The 23,952-nt window shown below is 39.3% G+C and overlaps 1 protein-coding gene across 9 annotated transcripts in view; it reads right to left on the reverse strand.

Moving 5' to 3' along the window:
* IQSEC1 (IQ motif and Sec7 domain ArfGEF 1) overlaps window positions 1-23,952 on the reverse strand; it is a 347,042-nt gene that overhangs the window by 168,295 nt on the left and 154,795 nt on the right. For 5 of the 9 annotated variants that reach the window (XM_054216241.1, XM_054216244.1, XM_054216245.1 and 2 more), the window contains one exon: window positions 7,927-8,013. The exons of the other annotated variants lie outside the window; for them this stretch is intronic. In XM_054216241.1, the coding sequence (XP_054072216.1) occupies window positions 7,927-8,013 (87 nt within the window). The remainder of the gene's footprint in view (window positions 1-7,926; window positions 8,014-23,952) is intronic. 9 annotated transcript variants of the gene reach the window in all.

Here is a 23,952-nt window from a genome sequence, read left to right on the forward strand (position 1 = left end):
ATATGGATTCCTTCAGAGTCATAAGAAAAGCACATTATACGGGATGAGAATGAGCCTTGTGCTACCTTTGCAGTTCTTCCCTTCTTGATTCTGATTAGTCTCCTTTTACCTGATCATCAAAGCCACATATAACTACAGATAAATATCAGCTTTTCACTCTACACCCAACCACCTCTGCCTTTACATAAGCTTCAGATTGTTTGGCTTAATATTTTAACTTACAATAGCAACAACAGACTTAAGAGCCGTTTTTTTCCCCCCCGTCAGTTTTTCTTTCTTGCTAGCTTCAGGCTAGTAAATGCCACTTCATAGAAATTCTTTTTCCTGGTATATCTGCTTGGGCTGTTTAAGTTTGGAAGATCCAACCAGTAGAAATCCTCCAGTTATTTTAGAGCCACAAGATGTGTCTTGAAAGATGTAATCAACAAAGTGCCTTTTGGGCAATGGTAGCTTGGACTCTATTCTTAGACACCCATGGACACGTTCACATTTATCTGGTGGCAGTTACAGGGCCATCCAATTACAAGTTCATTCCTTTGACGACAACCTTGTGCACAGCTTAGAGAAAAAGATTTTCATCAATTAGGTAACAGATGTACATGAGTAACGATCTTGTACTTTTGCTAATGCTTAACACAAGACACAGGCAAACAAAATTATCAGACCTCAAAGCAGCTTAGAAATGTAATCAGTCACAGCTAGAGCATCGGCTGTAACAACAGAATTGTGCTGATTCCTCACAACAGTCAAAAAGCAAAGAGAATAGTTAATGTCTACATACTAACATTCATAAAACGTCATGTGGTGTTTGCCCAACCTTGAAACAAATTTCTAGGACTGTCAGCAGTAAAAACAACCTAATACAGATTACGAGAAACAGCTCCCCTCCCATCCCGTATCCTCAACATTTGGGAGAAGAAATCACTACTGTGTGCCCTTCATACCACATGAGCATGTACATACAGTAACAAAACTCGCAGTACACAAAGACTTGTGGTACTGTTTATTTTAGTTCAAAATAAACTGTGCATTTTACGTATTTGTTTACAGTTTGCGTGTGTTTAAATACTGGACACAAGGAAGAGAGCTGTAGAAAAGCATGGAGAAGAGATCACCAAGCATTGATGGCAAAAATTTACGGCTGTGCCATTCTGAATAACTCAAACTTGATACGAATCAGAATCCTATGGCATCCATGCAAGTGTCAGTCCCATACACACCAGTAAGAGAGGAGAGGAGAGATGGACTATACAGGTGTAGCACTGACTGCACACTTAGCGACCCCGAGCTTCTCTGTTATCTTGAAGATGGACTACTAGACCCCGAAGGCGGACAGCAGAACTGGTGCAGAACATTATCTTCCCTGCCAAGGAAGAGGGGGGCAAGAAAGAAAAAAAGACAGAGGAACAGAATCATAGGGAACAGCATTAGGAAAATTAAGCTTGAAATTCCATTGGTTTTGTTTTTAGTGTAACTTGTTTGTAAGTACCATCTGATGAACCCATTTCAATCTCAGAGACAGCACTTTCAACACAATGAACAACCAACAAATGAGCCTAGGCCAACACTTAAGAGTTAAGCTCCAAGGTAAACCTGTTTTGAAAGGGCAATTTCTGTTTTTCCCATAAGAAAAACTACATTAAGTAGTCATATACATACCTAGCCTACTGTGGCCATGGCTCCTTTATTTTTAACATGTTTAAAAGAAACTTTCCACAGGTATTTTCGCTGCCCATATTCCACTGAAAATGCAGAACAGATGCATTCCCCTTCTGCTGGTGATTTACATACACAAATATTGATGATTAACACATCTGAACTCTACTCTTCCTCCCTCCCCCCCTTTTAAAGCAGAAGGAAGAACTCTGTTTCCATGCAGAGTTGCCAGCATCATGAATGGTGCTACAAACCAGAAGGCACAAAGGCTATTAAAGAAGTAGTTTGGAATACCTACATCTGTAATGCTATAATGTGCTTTATGGCAGGTGGAGGAAGGGATGCCGGCTTAGCAGGAAGCTTGTACGAGGTCACTTCTTTATCAGTAACACAACCATGAGTGGTCATTTCCTTTAAACTAAATAACAGGCTAAAGGAGGAGGATGGAAAGGAACAAAATGAAGGAAGAAAAACAAGAAAATCCAAAAACAAATACTAAATTTCATGATATTCTGTCAACTCCTGATTTTTTTTCAAACAGCTTGCTGTGTATGAACACAAATCACCATTTTTGCATCGCTAGATCACGTATGCATCAAGTGGAAAATTCCATGAATTACTATAATTATGCCAGCTTTCCTTTGCCATAGGGTTTGAACACAGATGCCTTATATAATCCTCTGAACCTCATACTGACTTAGCACGGAGTATATGATTTGGTCAGAATTTGGATCCGTTTTGCTTTGTTCTTCTGCATATTGCATCTTTGTTGCAATATGCTGACTGGTCTGAGATACATTGCTTTCACTCCTTTGCTCAATTTGAAAAAATATCGTCAAGCTTTTAAGTCTCTGCATCTTATAAAGAGAGGCTACAGTGCTTAAATGTGCTAAATTATGTAGCTAGGCAATTGCTATTCAGTTAGAGTTGAGATTCCTATTCTACATTTTTTTTTTGGTAGAAAATGTCAATAAATAGTCATATCAATAGTACAAAGGATTCTGCAGAACCGCTCCTGCAGCTACAGCTTCACCTGTGATTAATCACTGACTGGAAAACTACCACGGGACTGAGGAGTCTGCTGTGTAGTGTGGGATGTCTTTATAGATGCTTGTGTGAAGGACACGTGAAATATTTGCTATGTCTAAGCACTATATTGGGAAACAGTATAGTGCTCATCAGTGGAAAAAGTAAACTGAGAGTTCCTCAAATTTCACCGTAAATACATATTTTTCACTTTCAGGAATCTACGCAAAAAGTTCCCAGTTTTCCCTGACTGTACCCAGAGTGCAAGAATTCCCAACGTGCTCTTGAAAAAACTTAGGAAAAACGAAACCACTCTAACACAATATAGAAGCATCTGTCAGGTAGGCATGGTTTTGTGTTAAGCTTCAGTGTTAACCAGTTATGGTAACAAAGTAGCTACAATGCCTACCAGTGGCTCAGACAAAAAGAAATAGCACAACCAACCCTTCTAGCATCTTCCATACAGTGGTTTGTTGTATGTAAGCCAACATTACCTGGTGAAACAAAGATTCCACATTAAAATTTCACGTAAGTACAGTATTTTCAGAATAATGTTTTTACCTCCCAGAGGTGCTGATTAAACATTAAGCAGGTAGAGACTGCAAGAAAATGATGGGATTTCTTTGGTACTATAACATCCTTTGCATTATCTTTTTGTTTTCACAGGTATCACTGGGGAAAAAAAAAAAGAAAAGAAAAAACTCTAGCTTCAAGATTTTGAAAGTGGTCTTTGGAATGATAAGGGCATCGCATTTAATATTAGAAGAATGGAAAGTAAAGTGGATGGAGAAATGAATGACTGACAGCCAACATTTCATGCAAATCAGAACAAGGAAATCATAACTGTGAACACACACATCAGATGAAAAGACGCTTAGATATCAGTGGTAGGCATATATGTCCACAGCTGTAGTTGCATATGTCAGTCCATTCCGTATCCACACAAAGAATACAGATATGAATAAGACTTTATATTCCCAAGCACGGGCACTCTTCTACGTTGTATCTTCCTCTGTGGAGCCATTCCTACAGCCATTTCTGCTGTACCACTCATCGCACAAAAGCCTGAGTAGCTGACAGCTACAGCAGCATTAGGGCTACAGGGCATTAAAAACAAAATGAAACCAAACAAAAAAACCCCAACCCTAATTTCAGCAGAGTAGGAAGCCTTCTCCAAGGGTGGGCTGGTGAACTATCCTCGGTCTGTAAATGAACCCTGCATGTTCTGTAGTGGTGTAAACAGCTGAGTAAGCTGAAGGTTCAAGTGATACACCCCAAGTCGACAACTATCAGGTGCACAAAAGCATATGCTATAAGGCATTTAGCACTATACAGATAGGCTGAAGTACTAACTGAAGTTTGTTTACACTGAAGATGTGTTTAGAAAATGCTGGGAACAGACTGTTCCTCAAACGAGAAACAGAGATGACTAGATTTACTGTCTCTGAATGCCGTTATATCTCTGGGCCTTTCTTTGCACATACCCTAGCTGCAAGGCCACTGAGATAATGAAGGCCACGTCAAGCAAGAGGCTCAGCAACTGAAATCCAAGACTGCATGGATCCAGGCCCTTCTGGAAGGCTCTCCAGGGCGTATCACCATCTCCTTTTCTTTGCCCTTCACACCAGATATAAAACCTGTGTGCAAATGAGCGCTAACAAATACAGGGCACCTCATGGAATTTGCAGCTTCAAACTAGAGTATGTTGTTTTTAAGGCTGTATTTTGGGAGGCAGGAAGGGAAAGGGAGTCAGAGAAGCCAAGCTACAGACATTACACATTACTGTTATCTTTTTTTGTTTGTTTGTTTTTTGTTTTTTTTTTTTTTTTTTTTTAATTTCCAAACAAAACTAAAAAGAGCAAACACAGGAGGCATATGGGCTAACTGGAACACAAACGGACGAATAACTAGCTGGAAGTACGTTATACACTTAGGCTTCCTATGACTTTTCTTATAAAAGGAGAATGCAAGATAACTTGTATTATTTCTGTCTATTTTGAACATTGTAGAATGAGCAAGCAAGGGATTACTGCAATAGCTGCAGTTATTAAAAATGCATTATTTCCTTATTAACAATTCAAAACAGATGCCAAAGATCGTCTTGACTAGAAATAAAACCGCTGAAGTGAATAAAACATCCAGCAATTAGCTAACAGCAAATCAGAGATGCTCCAGATTCCGCTGTAGTGTATTCATTAATTGCTTCTTTCAGAGCAAATTTAATTTTTAATTCTGGGCTACAAAATTAATCCCTCTGCGTATTTTCTAAAAAAAGCCTCAAAACTGAAGTTAGAATGAAGCATCCACTTGTGTTAGTTTTGTTTCTAATGACTTCTATTTATAAATCAATAAATGGGAAGATTAAAGCTAAATTTAATACTACTAAATGTATATGGAAATTTAAAGCCCAATCTTGTTAGTGTTCTAGTAGCTGATTTGCATTCGCAGCAATAGGATTCCCATATACAGGTCATTTACAAAAACAGGTGCATAATTTGTACTTAGAGATTACAGATACGGTGATGTCAAGTTGTAGCAATCGGTTTGGATACAACAGCTTCAAAAATTTAACTCATGGGTAAACTGAACAAATTCCAGACATGAGGAAGACTGTAACAGCCTGGCCATGCCACCACATTTGTATGTAGGATACTACCTGGGACGGCATTAACATCACTGTATAATTGGAAACTAAATTCTACAGAACAAACTTGCAGCTCTTTTTTCCTTCCCAAGAACTGAGTGCTTCAGGATCACAGGGCAATTTGTGTTAAAAGGGACTTCTGGAGGTATCGATAGTCCAGTCCCCTGCTCAAAGCAGGGCAAACTACGTCAAATTGTGTCCAGTTGAAGTGAGTATTGCTGAAGACGGAGATACCGCCTCCCCTCTTGGCCTCTGTCCCAGTGTTTAACCATGCTCCTGGTGAAATTCTCCTCTCTCCCCCGCCTTGTTTCTAATTGGAATTTTCCTTACTGCAATCTGCTTTTGTTGCCTCGTGTCCTACCCTCTTCTAGAAGGGGCTGGCTGTACCTTTTCCATACTCTCCTATTAAGGAGCTGAAGACAGCACTAGCCCTGAGACTTCTCTTCCCCAAGGCTGAACAGCCCATGTTCTCTCAGCTTCTCCTCACTTGTCATGTGCTCTGGCCGCCTGAAACCTTGGTGGACCTTTGCTGGACTTGCTCCAGTATCCCGATGTCTTTCAAAAAGCCAGACACACCGGAGGAGGTTTTACAAGCAGTGACAGAAGGGAGGAAACGCCTCCCTCAGCCTGACGGCCACTCTTGCTCACGCAGCCCTGTATGTGGTTGGCCGCCTTTGCCACAGACACACTCTGCTGGCTCATTAACATCTTTTTTGCAAAAGCTTGTCTTACACCCAGGTAACTTGTGAACTGGGCTGGGGGAAAGAGGTAAGAGAACGAGGCCACATACAATCCCTGAACTCTTATCTAATCCCTCATGATAAAAAAGGAGGTTAGCACAGATCATGAGCTGCTGGTAGACCAAAGCTGGTTTACCAGGAAAGGGGTGAGATGTACAGCACATTCAATTTCCTGGCAGCCAGTGACCAACCCACTGATTGTTCCGTTACTGTTAAAGGAATATGGGCAACACTACTACATTTTGAATTGTTGGAAGCTCCTGTATCTCCACTGATTCTAGTTGAGTCATGGCTATATATGTACACACAGCTGGAGAGTCTGAGACCTAAACTTCCTTGAGAGCAAACAAGGTGAATGATGAGTTCCTTCCAACACCCCAATCCTTAAACAAAAGCTGGAGGTCTTACAGTATATGTCTGCACATTATCCAAATCTCTACGTTGTTTTATGCATTAGCACTCTGAAAATTGTACATGCTTTCCAGATCCTAGCCACACCTAGGCCATTTATTTTTTTACTGCACAAAGGCAGAAAGACATAAAAAGCTAGAGACGTTTAGGATTTTTTAAGCTGTAAGTTTGAGTTCCAGAAGTAATACAACCAATAAAAATAACTTATGTAGAGTAAGATATTGAAACATTTGAGAAACAACTCATTTTTCTGTCAACATCCCTATAGGAAGGTCTCTAATAAGTCCTTAAAACTAAAGCATTTTAAACCAAGGACAAGGAAAAATTAAAGTCTCATTAAAAAGCAAGCGGGGAATCTAATAGTGTTCAGGCCCCGCTCCTCACTGAAGGAATACTAAGTTGTCTTACAACTCAACTATGGATTCACTACCACCAAATGAAACAAAGCTCTGATGGGAGAAAAAAATCCGAACATACAAACAGATGCTGCAATGTAAAACAACGGGATGAATCCAAACATGCATGGTTAGAGATAACTAAGAGATGAAAGATTCAAATCAGAAATATGTTTATGCATTTACAGATTTAGGATTCATTGTTTGTTTTTGTCTTTCCTTATTACCAGTGCAAAGTGATTTGATTTTTCAGCACCAGATGTCCAATATTTTGATATTAAGATTATTCATGAGCTGGCAATTATCACTAAGTTAATCGCTAATATTAAAAGTAAACATGTAAGAAAATTTTTACATGACTTGCACAATTTCTTAACAGTTTTCACATTTCTAATTACTTAAATTAGCTGTCCATTCATGCTTCTATAAGATGACTGTTAAAATAAACACTGGCACTGACAACTAATTGTACTAAGATGCATAACTACTGCTCTCCACTTTTGATCAAAGAGAACTTGGAAAACACATAGTAAAGACATCTATGTTAAATAAAGCATTATTAGCTGGAAAACATAGAGTTTTGATATATTCAGGGCAGACTGCTTGGCATCAAGGGCTTGCATCTGCTTAAATTTTGCAGGTCCATGCCTTTAACCTTAAGAGCGCCACAATGCATGGCTTACCTAAGTACTGTCATGAAATCTTCAGGGGTTAAAAAAGGTGTTTCTCAGAACATCAATATCCTACATACATTATATGAACATTTCAATGTATTTGTTACGTGAGAACTAAACATACAAGTAGCTTCTTTGTACCTTTCAGAGTCCAGGGGGATGTGCGTCTTAAAGCACACGAGACTCATTTTACTGTATAACTCAAGAGTGCCCGAGCGAAGTGACTAGAACTATCTTATGAGATATTAAAAATGTTTGAGGCTTTTCTAATACTCTTTTTTTTTTTTCTTTTAAAACTTAAACTACTATTCCTTATGTCAAATTGTAGCATTAGATCTCTCTTCAGAAATAACAAGTGGGTGGACCATAGCTACTCTTACCTGTACTCTGAGTGTGTGGCAGGGACAGCTAGCTGGGTATGGTACAATGGAGCTGGACAGCAAAACTGGTGCAGAGTATTTAAAGACCTACGACACAAGGAAAAACACAAAGTCAAAACACCAAGTGTTTAGAAAGGGGCTTTTTAGGGAAAAGCAGGTGCTAATAGGTATATTTGAAATTCATGATAACTTTGAATGAAATTTGACATACAGCTGTCAATTCTGAATCCCAGGAAATAAAGAGGGAAATAGTCCCATGGTTTAAATATACACATCAAGAATGACAGTGATGAACTGTTGCAATGAAGAATCAAAGTTTTGTTGCAAGATTAAGATAAAATGCCAATTTAAGACTTTGTTTTTGCCTTGCCATGCGGAACAGAGGCAAAAGCTAAACATCAAGGGTTAAAATTCCTATGGAAATGAAGCTTCAGACTTGCATGTTACACTCTGCACCAGTCAAGCTGTTTCTTTGTTAATGGAATTACAAACACAGTGCTTAAACATGAGGAGGAATAATGCGATGAATATGAGCGTAAGCTTTCTTCAGGCCCAGCAATTATAAACGTATTGCAATACGCCACTCAAATTTGAAAGAATCTGTCTCACCCAAGTTTTAACCAATATTCTGAAATGTGCAGTACTAATTTAATTGCTGTCATTTGTTCAAAGCATGGAAAAATAAAAAAAGCTTTACAACACAAAAAGATCATTTTGTGCCCCAGATCATTATGTTTGTATTTTTTCATTAGGAACACACACGAGTTGCGAAACAAGACAAGGTATTGCATCTGAAGTAAAGCTTAGAAAATATTTAAGCAACACACAGTACACTTCTCAGCATTTTTGATGGTTGTGCCAGGAAACATTAAACAAGGTTTAGCACAGTAAGTCCTCCATGATAAAACCACCTAATCAAATTTCTTAAGACACAGCATTCTTCTAGGAAATCATAAAAAAATTAATCAATATTTCCTAGCTCTTAGAACGTGCACATATGGAAGAAGTATCCATTAAACTGTAAATCCTGAAAATCCTCATTTAACTTGTAACTGAGTATTAATAGAGAATGTGTGTGTGTCTACATATATGCACCTTTGCCCCTCCCGCCATCTTTTGCTTGGCATCTTGACAGATGTTTCAGAAGATTGAGTTTTGATTCTTCTGCATCCCTGAGGCTTAAAGTGAATCCTGTGAGGTCACTTTCTTATAAGATCAGAGCAGTTAAGCAAAAAAAGCCAGTCTTTGTTCAGAAAGGAGTCAGTTACTAATCCTTTTGAAAAAAAAAAACAAACCCACAAAAAACAAGGTCAGCCTGTTCTGATTTCTGTTGCCAACAGTGTGTCAGCAACTGCACGGCCAAGATGAGTTGGATTTTCTGTTTAAAGATAGCAGCTGATGGTAAACTCCTACAAAGTACTTGAGCTTTTGGAAACAGAAGTGCAACGCAATTCAGTCACGAGGCAGACTGTCATCATGGGACATACCCTGCTAATGCCTCGTAGTGCACAGCTACTAATTGGTGGCACCTTCAAACCACTTGGAAAGATGACCAGAACAATTCTAAAGAAAGATGGACAATGTTACTGAAAACACTGATGGACCATGACAGAAGCAGTTAGAACACGCAAAAGCTGCATTTTCTGACAAGGAAAACATACGATATTCACACAAGCTGCTCCACACAATTCACAGAACCAGGGCAGTACACTGTAAGTGTGCATTGCACGATAGTCTCACATTGGGTAGGGAAACTGATCACACTGACGAAATCGCTGCTTCCTGCTTTGGGAATACCTAATTTTTTTCAGTAGAAGCAAAAGGAGGAAATTAGTATGACAGTGTCCCAGATTCCCTTCCCACCACCCCTTTTTTCCACGCAAATCTCCCTCTCTCTTCAGAGAATAAACCGGTAAACATATGAAAGAATCTGTCTGAATTCAGTTCTGTTCAACGAAGCATTTTGAACAGAGCTTGCTTCTGGCTATTCCAAAAGAATCTTCCCCACAAGGCTCCAGAAACCTGTCCTACTCTGACTTTCCTAAGTTTCAAAAAAATCTAAACAATAAAGAAGAAAGTTCTCTCTATAATCTCAGTTTGCTCATCTTCAGTTAAGGTTAATACTCACCTATCGCACAAGACTGGTTAGGAGCTCAACTGCTTTGAGTTTCTTTTCGAAGGCGCAGTGGAAATGGAAAAGTCCAGTCACCTTGATAGCAAATAAGAAGTGCCAAAGGTTTGTCAAGCAGAAACTACACTGGCACTCCATGTGTCATAGGTGTAGGTATGGAGTAGATAAGACATGACAATGTTCAACTGCAGGTTGGTAATTAAGTTACTACACATCATTGCTGTGTTCCAAGAACATCTTGGATGTTAAAGATGTACATTCAATATGTAAGGTTAGATTTGAACCATTCCTTAGGGTGTTCAAAGGTAGGCTCTTTGTCCAACTAGTTACAGATGCAAACATGAGGTTTGGACTCTGGTCCAAATTTTAAAATTGAGGGATATCTTGACTCAGGCTCTTTACAGCCTCTGCCACAGCACACTAATTTTACCCAAAGCAAATACACCTTCTGCTGTCGCCATCTAAGATCCATACGTAGCATTTTGTGTCTTTAATCACCTGCTAAAACAGTACTTCCATTCATTTGCTCCTCTGGAACATACCAGAAAAAGATTCAAACGCCTTTTTTTTTTTTTTTTTAAAAAAACTATATAGCTAGATTCTTTCAATCAGTGTTCAACACAAGTTTGCATTCGAAACAGTATTGATTCACTAAGTTTTAACACCTAAAGACATCAGAAGAAATATATTTAAATAATTTGGAGAAGTAATCCCTTCCCCTGTTCACAGTATCATAGACACTCAGCCCTGATAAGTTTAGTTTCTACATCTGATTTAAGATTATAAGCAGAGCACAGCTACTTCAGCACTGACACAAGATAAATGACTAAACTGACGAATGCTTCTTCCGGTAATTTCAGTTTCTGAAACATTTCTGCAACATCCCAGTGAGCATCCCAGAAAAGCTCTGCAATTTCCTGCTTCCAGGCCAAGTTTCTTCCAGCTCTCCTCAAGTACTCACAAACAGGTAACCACTTGTCAATTTTTAAAGAAAGTTCTTTTGAGAACAGACTAGTCAAACAGTAAAAACACAACCAAACCTAAAAGAAAACCTTGAAATCACATCTCCCTCAGGATACCAACATGACGAGGAAAATCCATCTACGAAGTAAGAATGCAGACCCAAAGTAAGTTTAACTGTCCCTCTGCCTTCTGTATAAATGCCATTATGTTTGCCATTAGAAACCACTCATTTTAACAACTGTTATATCCATCAGTGAACAGAAATGACCATTTTTTTTATTCTTTCAATACTAGAGTCTTGCTTAGACATACAAATAAAAAGAAACAGATTACTGATCATCACATAAAGCTACAATTGTATTTCTTTTTCCCATTTTCTCTTACAATCACCAACAAGCCTCCCAAAGTCAGTAGACGATTTCCTCAATGTTGGTTTTAAAACAACCTGGGAGAACAGAATACCAGGCTATGGACTTGGAATTGCTTTTGCTTTAAAAGGCTAACCTCTTACTGTTTTCAAAATGTCCTCTGTGTAGGTTGGTAACTATCCTTCTGCTCCTGGCAACAGGAGCCACTGTGCTACTGGCTGCAGCAAGCACCACATCCATCCAGCGAGATGCTGAGAGCCTGGAGAAAGCTTGTCCTCCAACTCTGAATAGCACGCAGCATTTAGTACAGGATATGATATCCAACCCTTTTTTATTTTGCTACTGTTTAATTTCAAGCATGTGTAAGCACGAGTAAACTGACAGAATTATTAAATCATCACTGTCTTAAAACTTCTTCCTAATAAGATTATCAGCTTTTAAACAGAAGAGACTGAGAGACTGTTGTCTCATGGATACTCAGTAAAAGTGTACTGGTACAGGACCACAGCTGGAAGAAATGTCGTCTTTTTATAAAGTTAATGATGTCGCTGATGACAGGAGTCTACTAGGTACGTTTGTTCATCGTAACTGCTGCATCTTTCCACAGCCATGTTACTTCATACGCTATTCCTCCTCTTTGTATGAAATAACAATCTGTTCACCTCCATCTGCCAGTATTCTTCCTTTTCTTCTGGTACATTTTTCCATGAGGTGCTGTGTTCCAATGAGTATGTGCAAGCACTAGGAAAAAGTTATACTAACACAGCCTCCTACACTGCCTCAGGCACTCTGTATAGCTGGTGCTAGTTAACACATACACTTTTAAAAATTAGCTTGAAAATAGCTGAAGTGGTAGACAAGTTCATCCTCTATATAAACACATTCCCTTCAATGTCATCTGAGGTAGCTGAGAATTATTTGTTTGATTGGATTCATGCCTATGAGCTAATAAAAGGAATACTTCCATTTCTCAGTATTTCATCCTGATGAAGAATTACATTATTTTACAAGTTGAAAATTTTCTTTCTCACATCAACCCAGAGTTACAGCTACAGCTGAGATTAGAAAAGGCTACAGTTAAAAACTAGTAAAGTCCATCCTGTTCTCATTCAATAAATCTAACCATTTCTGTAATGAGAAACAAGATTTGAAATATAATCACCTGATCTCCAAATAGGTGAAAAACAATAAAAATCACAATGATACAGACTCATATTCAGCTAAAAGTTTGCTTGTTAACATGTATATTAACATGCTAGAAAGGCTTTCAGAATCAACACACTGTCTGTGCTCACAGGACAACCTGCTTTTTGGAAACTGACCCCAGCAGAGAAAACAGTAGATAGCTTTATACAGTAATTCATATAATCTCCTCATAGTCCAAGTTTGATTGTAGTTGTCTGTGGACATGTCCACTAAGAGGTGATTTAGCAGATGAACCATGCACATCTGCAAGGACAAACTCCTACTGTTCTGACATCAAAGATATTTCTTTCACTACTCAGATCTTCACCCAAAATACACAGGACAGTGGCTTTTGAGGTAGGACTGAAAAAAAATGTCTTTTCTTTTTATTTGATTCACCTCACTATGTCCAACAGTCTGTAGCCAAGTATGTCAAGTACGTGGTGGCAAATAGCAAATACTGTGTTTTTTCACAGTGTTCTTGTTAATTACAGTCTTTCCCCTACATCCTTTTTTGAATGGCAACTGTACAAAATTAAATGCTGTTATTGCTTTTATGGTTGCATATGTAAAAAACAGTTCACAAGTATTTGACCGAGACCATCACACACTACAGAAGACTAGAACTAATACCTTTATTCCCATCATTTCCTTTCAACAAGATGGCTTTCTGTACCAGCTTCTTGGACACCAAATCACAGGAAGGTAACAAGACAACTCATGGCAAGTAAACATCAATATAATTACCTTGCACTGTAGTCTAAGAGCCAAGAATACCGCCCAGATACCATCTAGTAGCACAACCATATGTTCTAGACCTGCTATGCTGGCTTCTCCCTCCTTCCCTCTGTCCCCCCTTCCCATGCAGTAGTCATAAAACCTAGTGAAAAGCAATACAGGATAGGATGTTTTCTTAATAAAAATTAGAGATAGTTTCACTAGATGTCAAGGATGTTCAATAAAGCCTACAGTTTTAAGAGATCGGCACATGTAGTCTAGAGTACAGACCCCTGAATTTTGCTCAAGAATACATAAAATTTGACTGTCATTAAAATAATTAAATATGAGCATTTGTACATGTTGCAGTATCAATGCAAACTGACAGGTTCCTGTTTTGAATAATACTACCCTTTATGTATTTCCAACTCAAGTGTCCACAGCTGGATTTTTCAAAAGAATGATTATGTATGCTTTCACTGGCCTCTCCTCCATCAAAAGGGCCTTAAAATAATTATCATCTCTTGGGAGAATAAAAACAGTATCGTCACAGCATACTAAACATGAAACATAAGTTATTTTTTTTCCCATCCTAGAACACAATATTTATTAACTCTCTAGATAATTATTTTTAAAATAATTATTAAAAACTTTGTTTCATGAAAATGAAGTACTAGCCTACATAAATGGGCAAGAGGTGATTCTTTTGCATCCTAGCCAGTGCACAGTTTGTAGGCAGCCTCCAATACTAGGTTAGCTGTAAGCAGCGTGAATTTAATTAAGATCGGTAATATGTAGACACTTATAATTAGGAACATTTATTGCCCTTTTGATTAAGTCTTACTACAAAACCATCTATTCATTTACAGTGCACATAAAATGCACTTGTATCATCTGTGCTTACTAGTCACTTTCAAAATCTGTAGGGGAACAAAACCCATACAGTCCAAAACCGGAAATAAAGAGAGCAGAGACATGAAGCTGTGCACGACAGAAGAAAAAAATCTTTTAGATTAAATCAGGAAATTGATAGATTCACTGCCTCTTTTCTATATTTCCCATGTCATTAAATTAGGTCCCAGAATTGCTCAAGAAACTACAACTCATATCACAAAATACAGCCACGTTTATAATTTCACAAAGCAGTAATCATAGTAAACCCAAATCTAAATAGCCACATCTATACGTATTGGATTTGAAGCTCATGAAAAAGGAAAAATAGTAATGTACAAAGAACAAAATTACACATATAGCATAAGAGATTTACAGCAAGGCAAATCCTATTACTTAAAACAATGGTACAATGACGTATGTTCTATTCAGTGCAACATCTGAAAAAACGTTTTTGCTAATCCTAGTAGTTTGACATTGTTGTTTTGCTTTTTTCAGAACAGAAACAACCTAGCTTTTTACATTTTATTTTCAAGATGTAAAAAAATATATTTTGGGTTTTAAAAGGCAAAAGTCCTTAGCATATATATTATTAGAACATTGACAGATTTATAGTATTTAAGTGTTCACCTTAAAACCTACTCATGCATTAAGGAGCTGGTGTATTTAACTGTTTAACACACATTTTCATTATTCAGAACTGATCAGTTTTAAAGAATGTGAAGATTATGTACATATACGTTCCAGAGAGTGAGTTCTAAAAAAGCCCCCAGCCTTACATTTTTCCTTCTTTCCAACTACCACCATCAGGTTTCTTAAATAGGAGTTAAAATACAGAATTATAGAAGTCATAGTTCATATCATGTTTTCTACAACAACGTGCTGAGGTAGGTAAAAGCACAGATGTAAGCAGTAATAGAGGAAAACACTGTACAAGATGGTTCTATAAATAACACTGCAACATCACTGTTAAAGAAAGTAACCTACAGAGATTAAATATTCTTTAACACCACACCATTAGCACCGTAAGAAATTGTGTCCCCTGTTGAGAGTTTCAAAATCCCCAAATCCCAGAACTCAAATTAAAATGGAGTCTAACACAAACATTACTACTTCTCCCTTGCATAAACATACGGCATTATGTTTAAAGCTGATCCACATATACTTGGAAGGCAACAACCTGTTTTCCAAGTTCACTTTTCTTATTTCAACTTCCTATGTACAGCTCCAAGTTTATTTTGATTTTAAAACATTTCACCTTAACCATTCATACCATGTCTGTAAAACAAAAGGCTAAAGAAAACTTAAGAACAGATTTCAATACTCTTTCAATATTCATTGCGAGTAGTTTTATCTTGAATGGTTGAACTTACTATGTCTGCGTGTGGACAGTGCTACTGAACGTAAAGCAGATTTACTCAAACTAGGACCCTCACAGGCACTATAAAAATAACTGAAAAAGGCTACAGATAACAATTGCACCTCCTTAATGGTTGATACTCTGGGAAACCTAAATTTAACCCTAAAGGGAGAGGATCTTTAACCAGAGTTCAGAAATGCAAATAGCAGGTATAGCCATTTTAAAACACTGGATTAGAAGCAACCCATTGATGGCAGCAAGGGTGGGTGGTAGAGGACAACTTAACTGCACACATGTGCCTAATTTGCTCTGATTTTTCCCTGAAGTAGAACAACATTGCACTATGGTTTAGGAGAAAGCTCATAGTAACGGTCATGTGGAACCACTAGAATTCAGCTGAATAAAACCACCCAGGGTGGTTTCCATATATACCCTGATGCTCACACCACAAACAACATGCAAACTTTAGCGTTGTCCTTCCTCTGGCTACAAGTGGATAAGCACTTATCTCCTCTGTCAAATGTGACAACTCACGCGAAGAGCTGCTGCACTGCATTAAATGAACGAAATATTAAACTCCTGCTGTGCTGACTAATAATGCTGGAGAAACTGCTCAAGTAAATAATAAGCAATTAATGCATCTTTAGGTTTTGATCAAGCATATATGCTATGACAATAAAACCACAGCGATATTTTGCCTTATTGTATTGCTTAAGACTGCTGCCCATACCCTCGCATTAATGTTTACGTATTTAAAAGACAGATTACACTTTAATATGACATAGCATTCAAACAAAATGGAAGAGAGCCTCTTGACTCATCATAGACAGAATTCCTAGCATCCTGCATTACTTCTTGTATGCAAACTGGTTTTTTGTTTGTTTGATTTTTTTGCATGCTAAACATAGGCTTATTCTCTTCATTAGGTTAAATTTTTAAACACTCATAAACACAAACATCATCTATGCATTTCTAATATACAGATCATTCATCTGCCAAAAAGGTAACACCCTAAAAATGGTTCGTGGAAAGAAACCTACCAAACAATAAACTGATCACTACTCCCACTTCTGGAATCCTCAACACAGATATCAGAGACGTGATGACAGATGAAGAAGGAAAAGGTACTCACAAATAACACCTTCTGCAAGCCATCCTTGAATGTGTTGTGGATTTGGTATTTATATTTTCTTTCACGCGATCTGAGGTAGAAAAGCTCTTTCTTAAGGGGGGGGGAAAAAAAAAAAAAAAAAAAAAAATCGCATTCACAGCTTTTGCATGTTCATTCGAGATCAGCCACGGTGGAACATCACAGATAAGTAAGCTGGTGATGTAACCAGCATCAAACACTGCATCAGATAAACCCAAAGGCTCTACAGGGTTATATTTTGCAAAGCCAAAAGGTTTTTCCCAGAGAGGAGGTTTAGCAAGCATAAACCAGCCACAGTGTTTTCACATTCCTGGTGGGCTTGCTTTTTGCTTCCCGAAAAAGTCCCAAACCTGTATTTATTATTAAGCTTCATCACCAAGAAAAAACAATATGCTTTCTCATTTGATATTTAGACTGAAATATAAAAGCACCAAATGTTGCATTTTTGAATGCACCATCTCTGTATGAACACTGTAGTACAGTCCAAACCAAGAAAAGGCCATTGGTCCTTTTATCTCCATGGTAACAGCAGCATCTGTGAAGACGAAACGTATTCCCTCTTCACTGCAAAGTCGATTTATAGTCACATACTATGACATAAACTGATAAGACAGCAAAGCTAATCAGCAGCGAGGAGAAACAGGAACCAAAGTACAAGATTAAGCTCTTGCTCAAGAGAATGTTCTTCTGTATACAGTATTTCTCATGTGAAAATTAAAAAATGAATAACCAAATCAAGCTGCTCCTTTGAGCTGATCCAGGATGGGAATTTGTCAACTTCCCAGTTTAGCTAATGAGGATAGCTACTGAATATTTTATAGAATTAGCTTCTCGCTTAAATCTTTAGTTATACGCTATTAAATGGGGAGACAGTTAAACAAAGTTCAATTGTTCTTTGCAAAAAAATTACTGAAGAATCAGGACTTTAACATTACCTTTTCCCTTCAAAGTTTCCTCAAAAGACTTGTAATCATTAATAGCAACAGCAGAGAAGTTTTACCAGAGTACTGCTCTCTCCCATCTGCCTCCACTCCCCCCTCCTTTTCACCACCATCAGTGGTGCAAATATTTCAGCAGCATCGCATTTGTGCACTAACAATCTCCAGGGAAATGACCATATGCACAGGCTTGATGAGTCACCTAAACTTGCTTTTATTTTATTCCTATCCACACCAGTCCCTTGTAAAAAAACAAAACACAACAAAACCCCAAAGCCAAACAAACAAAAACCCAACACATCACAAAAATTTCCTTCCCCCCCACCCCCCGCTTCTTGCCCCACTCCAATGCTCAGCACTCAGGCCTTACGTTATCTAGACAGCCAAGCTTCCTCCTTTGCTTCATGAATCAATATAATGACCATCTGCTCACATTATTAAGTTAAATATATACCAGAACACAGTGACGAGGGCAGCTCGTTTGCCATGGTCAAGTGATCAGTTCATAGCTGTTTCATGGCCAGTTGTAATACTTCCAGAATAAGGAGAGCAGGTGGTCGGCCAAATGCTACTTATCACAGCGTTACCTATGAAGTTCCCCAGGCTAAAGAGAAGCATCAACTGTCAAAAATGCTGCTAAATAATGTAACTTTTCAAAACAAAAAAAAAAAAATGGTAAGGCAGGAGTTATTCTGATGATCTTTGGTCCAAACTGACTTGCAAACGACTTTTGGTCAGTTATCTGCCTAAAGCTGAACAGTTAACTTTACAACCTCCTGTTCAGCCCCACTTATCTGTCACGCTGGAAAAACGTAAGAATTTTATCTAGCAGACATACGCGTAGGTTTTCCTATTCAGCCTAACCTTCCATCCCCACCAAAGTAAAACTGATAATAATTTGTAGAATTGTTAGGGTAGCCACAGCCCTGGAGACACATGTGTTATTGCTATTCAGTGCAATAGGAAACCATAACTAATGGGGAGAGAAAAGCCCCAAAATTCTCCATTCCCTTACGTAATTGGCCCATAATGCTTGGATACTGCATCAACAGGTACTTAACCAGAATTCATTTTAAGAAAGCTACATCTAAGCATACACTTCATGTGGCACTGCCCCACACAACAGAAAGAGTGAACTACACAGAATCTGGCCTAATGTAACAATTCCTAAATAGTTTTGCTTACGTAGTTCACAAAACCTTCACTGTGAGCTTGCTCCTGTAACTCCAACTCACATGGGCTCATGGCATGGATCGGGCACCTTAGCAAAATGACCCCATTCCACAATGAAGGCTTGATTTGAAGCATCCACCCCTTGAAACACACATACACAACGCTGCAAAACAGTATCACGATTAGCTGGTATCTGCTAACTTTGCAAATTAAATATTTTTTCCACAAATTAAGATAATTCAGAGAAATACAGATTTAAGATAAGTGGTTTTTCTATTGAACTGAAGACAGCCTAAAGATACCTTCCCTTGCTTCCGAGAAGCTTTATAATTATTCAAATATTGCCTCATTTCTAGCAGGTACCAAATACAAAACACTGAAGAAAGAGTGCAATTTTAAAAGGTGCTTGCATATTGTGAAGTTGCACACCACAGCCAAAACCCTCCAATAGCCATCAATACAACACACAGATAAATGTCTGCTAAGAAAATAAAACCGTTCCAGAAAGAGTCCCATAAAACAGCTTTCCAATCTATTGTAAAGTCAAACAGCTCAATCACCACTGGTGCATGAGGAAGAGAATACACAAACAGTCTTGTCAGCGTGGTCCGATGCTCCTGGTTTTAAACAGTTTCTGCAGATGCCTGGCAGTGCAGTGCACAGGTTGAATGAAGTGAAGCATTAGTTATACAGGGATTCAGAAAGGTGCTCTCTGGATGATAATCAATCCAGATCAAGGAGGAAACACTTTGGTCAGGTAACTGAATCTACTAGTCCTGTGAAACAGTTAATTGTTTAAGTTATTTTTCCAAAAAGCCCGGTTTTGAGGGATAAGAAAAACAAGACTGAGAAGTCAAATCAATAAGCAAAAGCAAATTGCACAAGAAAGATGCATTATCTGGATTCCAGCAATGCTAACGCTACAGGAAGGCTCTCAGCTGCTGCAGCGTGTTGAATTCTGTATCCACACAGGTTCAGAGCTGATGCCCACTGCTTGTTCACTCAGGCTTCCTACAAGAGTACTAGTATTAAGCGTATCCAAAAGTAGTAACTCAGTCTGCAGTAATTTTTTCATATATGAAAGATGCATTAGTAATTTAACAGCTATTCCTCCCCATTCTGTAATGAATACTATTGAAAATTTAATTTTAGACAGGATAACAGTCATGAAGCTTTTATAGTGCATAGCATTTTTTTCATGTGTTTGGTACAAGTTTTCAGTTTGGCACAAGTTTTCGTTTCCACGAATCCAGATATAACGATAACTGAAAAAACCCTTATCTGCCTCTAAAGTCATCTGAGCCCTTACTGTTTTATCCAAGGCAAGAGACTAACTTGCATAGTTTACGCTAAGCATGTGCTCAAGCTGCTGTTTGAGTCGATGTACTTTTAGTTCACTGTCTTCCTCGGTTCTCCCCTAAAACAATATGAAATTGGCCTGATGAGTAAGCACAGGATAAAGTCTGCCCACGTTTGTATCTTAGCACAATGAATTAAAATATTTTACAACTGATTAATACTACAAAGTGAAAAGTTAGTAACTGCACTGGCTATTTAGCCTTAGCTTTTAGCTTAGAAAAAAGGCTTTCCTTTATAAGAAAAATATAGTAAGTAGGACAGAACTGGGAACACCAGGGCTGCAGTTTTCCCTAGCACTGCAAAGTCTACTCAGCAAGGTACTTGTACAGTGTGTTACTTGATGCCGCTATGTGAAAAGATCTAGACATAAGATGCCCCCAAATCATCATCCTAATGAGCCTGCAATCTAAAAGTATTAAATACAAAGACTCTGATCGCACTGAAATGATTGGGAAGAACTCCCATAGACTTCAGCAGGGGCAGCTTGTCACAATAAGCTTTCAGTTCTATTATGTCCTACTAAAATTAATAACCTGCCAACATCAATAACTTGCACAGGCAGGGAACTATCTCTTTCCACAACCCATTTTTCTCTGCCAAGATTTCTGTTCCTTCCATTACTGCAAGGAATAAACAGGTCACCTGAGCAATATCAAACAGTATCATATAGGATAGCTTCTGCAGGATCACCCCGACTTAGGTATCACCCGAGTTGTAATTCATACATCAGACGACATTTACAAACCAAAATCACTCTCTACTACTTGCTGGCTTGTTTGTTTTAAATGAAGGCCTGAATTTATCTGGAATGTTTTGGGATATACTACTAGGCAAAGCCATTTGTTACCATTTATTGTATTCTCATGTTTATTATTAACATGTTGGTCCCTGCACGATTAAGATGCTTAGCTATTTATTCATACTAGAAAACCAGAGCAAACCAGGCTTGTGGTTGAAGTTACAAGTGAAGTCACATGGGATAAAGCGCACATCCTTCACCCTGCCCCCATGAGGTCTCAAACTATCTACTCAAATACATAACCAAACAAGTGTACTCCAAACATGTAAAGAATAGCTACTGGAAACAAAGCCTTTAAAATCTCATTTTGATCTCACTAGTGTGATTAGGAGCAGCTGTGTTGCATGTTATTATCACGATCGGCTTTGTTTGCTTTACAATGGTATTTAATATCAGACTTTGACCCTTTGTTTCACAGATCCCCCATTTTTTTTTCCAAAACGTTTCTGTCAATGGATTAAACAGTTTGAGACACATTTCTACTTGCCTCATTGTCACTGCCCAAAAAGTGAGTTTATCATTTTAAGACTAATTAGTAATTTTGGACTCCAGGACGTTCTCTAAACATCACTGTCAAGAAATAATTCTATGGCCTCAGAAGAATACTTATGGACTGCACGTGGTCTGATCTGGAAAAGTTCAGTGCCCTTATTCCATTAAAGTGCCAAAATCCTTGGAAACGCTAAGACAGGAGGCTGCGACGGAACTCCCCAGCAGCAGGAAGACTCTGCAGTTTATCTGTGTGCCACATCACTCCACTCTGTATGACGCGCCGAGTGCCGGCACTGGTATGTAATCGACCACTTCACTCTCACACTATTAACTACCAGCAGTAGTGCTACAGTCCACTATGCAGGGGGGAATGTTTAACGGCATGACATAGCAGTTGATCGCTGACTGTGAGCTGTGAACCGCTCCTCTCCTCCTATCCTATTCCTGCTTCATCAGTATGGAAAAGAAAGTTTAACCTACCCGGTTCTGACACATACTATATACTTCCTTTAGATTTGTTACTATGAACTCAAGAAGAAAGAGTGATATTGTCTATGTCTGTCTTTAAAAATGTCAGTACCAAGTGGCTTGGTAACAAAGTTATCCCTGCGTATGGGTGGGGGGCAAAGCTGACAACTGCGTTGTTTGTATAAGCAACTGGTAATCTAAGAGGTCATAAAGGTTATTTTTATAGGAAAAATCATAGAATCACAGAATGGCCTATATTGGAAGGGACATTAGGGGCATCCAGTGCCACCCCCTGCCCTGGGCAGGGACACCTCCCACCAGCCCAGGTTGCTCCAAGCCCCGTCCAACCTGGCCTTGAACCCCTCCAGGGATGGGGCAGCCACAGCTGCTCTGGGCAACCTGGGCCAGGGGCTCACTGCCCTCACAGCAAAGAATTTCTTCCTCAGATCTCATCTAAATTTCCCCTCTTTCAGTTTAAAACCGTTCCCCCTCGTCCCATGGCTCCCTTCCCAGATGCAGAGTCCCTCCCCAGCTTTCCTGGAGCCCCTTTAGGGCCTGGAAGGGGCTCCAAGGTCTCCCTGGAGCCTTCTCTTCTCCAGGCTGAGCCCCCCCAGCTCTCTCAGCTTGCTTTCATAGGATAGGCACTCCAGCCTTCTGATCATCTTTGTGGCCCTGAAAAATATCCATTACTGGCTGAAAAATCCCACATATTCACTCTACCACCTGAAACTGAACTATGGCTGAAAATCCGAAGCACAGCCCAAGCCCATCAAGCCTCTGCTTGGCACCCGAGGAGCATGGTGAAACAGGGACCCACACCTTGCCAGAGCAGGCCGTGGATGAGCCAGGCCCCCAGCCCCCCCACGGTAATCGCCCCGGGAGCCAAACCCAAGCCCTCGCCATGGGGGTCCGTACCATTGATGGCTGAGAGAAGCGAGCCAAAGGCAGGTGGGTGTCTGGACACTGCCCCGTGCCGGCCACCACAGCCCTTTCTGGCATCCCATGTCTCTTTGGACACCGCCACAGGACTCTGAGGTAAGCCCGGTGCTTCCCCGTGCCAGACTCGGCCGGTTCCAGCCGGTTCCAGCCGCCTCAGCAGCGGCCCCGCCCCAGCCCCTCAGGGAGACGGAGGCACCGCCAGAGCTGGGCAGGGCCAGCCCGCCACAGGAACGTAACTATATATTGCTTATTTCACGGTGTGCTCATACTTTTATCATACGGAATGTGTGCTCAAAGTAACAGTGGAAAAACCCCTAGCTACGCTCGGGATGCTGTGGTTCTTGGGATATTAAGGAAAGGATAAAACGCTGCTTTTTGTTTCCCTGCAAGCGCATGCTGCCCCTCTGTGAAACGTGAGCTGACTATTGTCGCAGTGACAAAATATGCAAGCTGAAAGCAAATATAAACATTTGTAAAAGGACTGCCAAAAATTTCTTAGGTCAGAGTACAGTCATATTTTGAAATATTTTACATGAATGTATGCAGCTCTATTCTGAAGCCTTTGAATTCCCTTCCCTACTATTTAGTTTAGAAAGATGCCCCAAAGCTTTAATAGGAAGCTGCTTCTAACTTTCAGCTGAGTTGTTACTCATTAGTTGATACACATTTGCTTGTGTTGAATTTCCTTTACAATACTGATTTTATTCCTGTATGTTCTGAGCTTAATATGCAGCTGCTGATGCATTTATCTACTTTATCTTATATACTCTCCATTTACCCTTAATCTAGTAAGAAGCAGTTATTTAATATACTTCTTTTCCTCACTAGTGTCTGCAGCCCTGCTTCAGAGGCAAGCAAAAGATACTTTATGCCAAACAGCCAAAATTATTTCCACGTTCAAGAGCACGACCAAGCAGCCCCCTCTTCCGCGCCGCACCGGTGTGTGCCTCTGCTGCACTACGCATACAGCTGTTCGTTTCAACAGCTTGTTTACTTAATTTTTCCAAGCTTGTCCATTCCTTAAGGCAGGCAGATGTGTTTCTACCGTTTCACCGAAATGCCTCCCTTTTGCCCCAAGCCCCCTCTCCCTCTC

The sequence above is a fragment of the Rissa tridactyla genome, chromosome 10, assembly GCF_028500815.1.
Source record: "Rissa tridactyla isolate bRisTri1 chromosome 10, bRisTri1.patW.cur.20221130, whole genome shotgun sequence".
NCBI classification, from domain to species: Eukaryota; Metazoa; Chordata; class Aves; order Charadriiformes; family Laridae; genus Rissa; species Rissa tridactyla.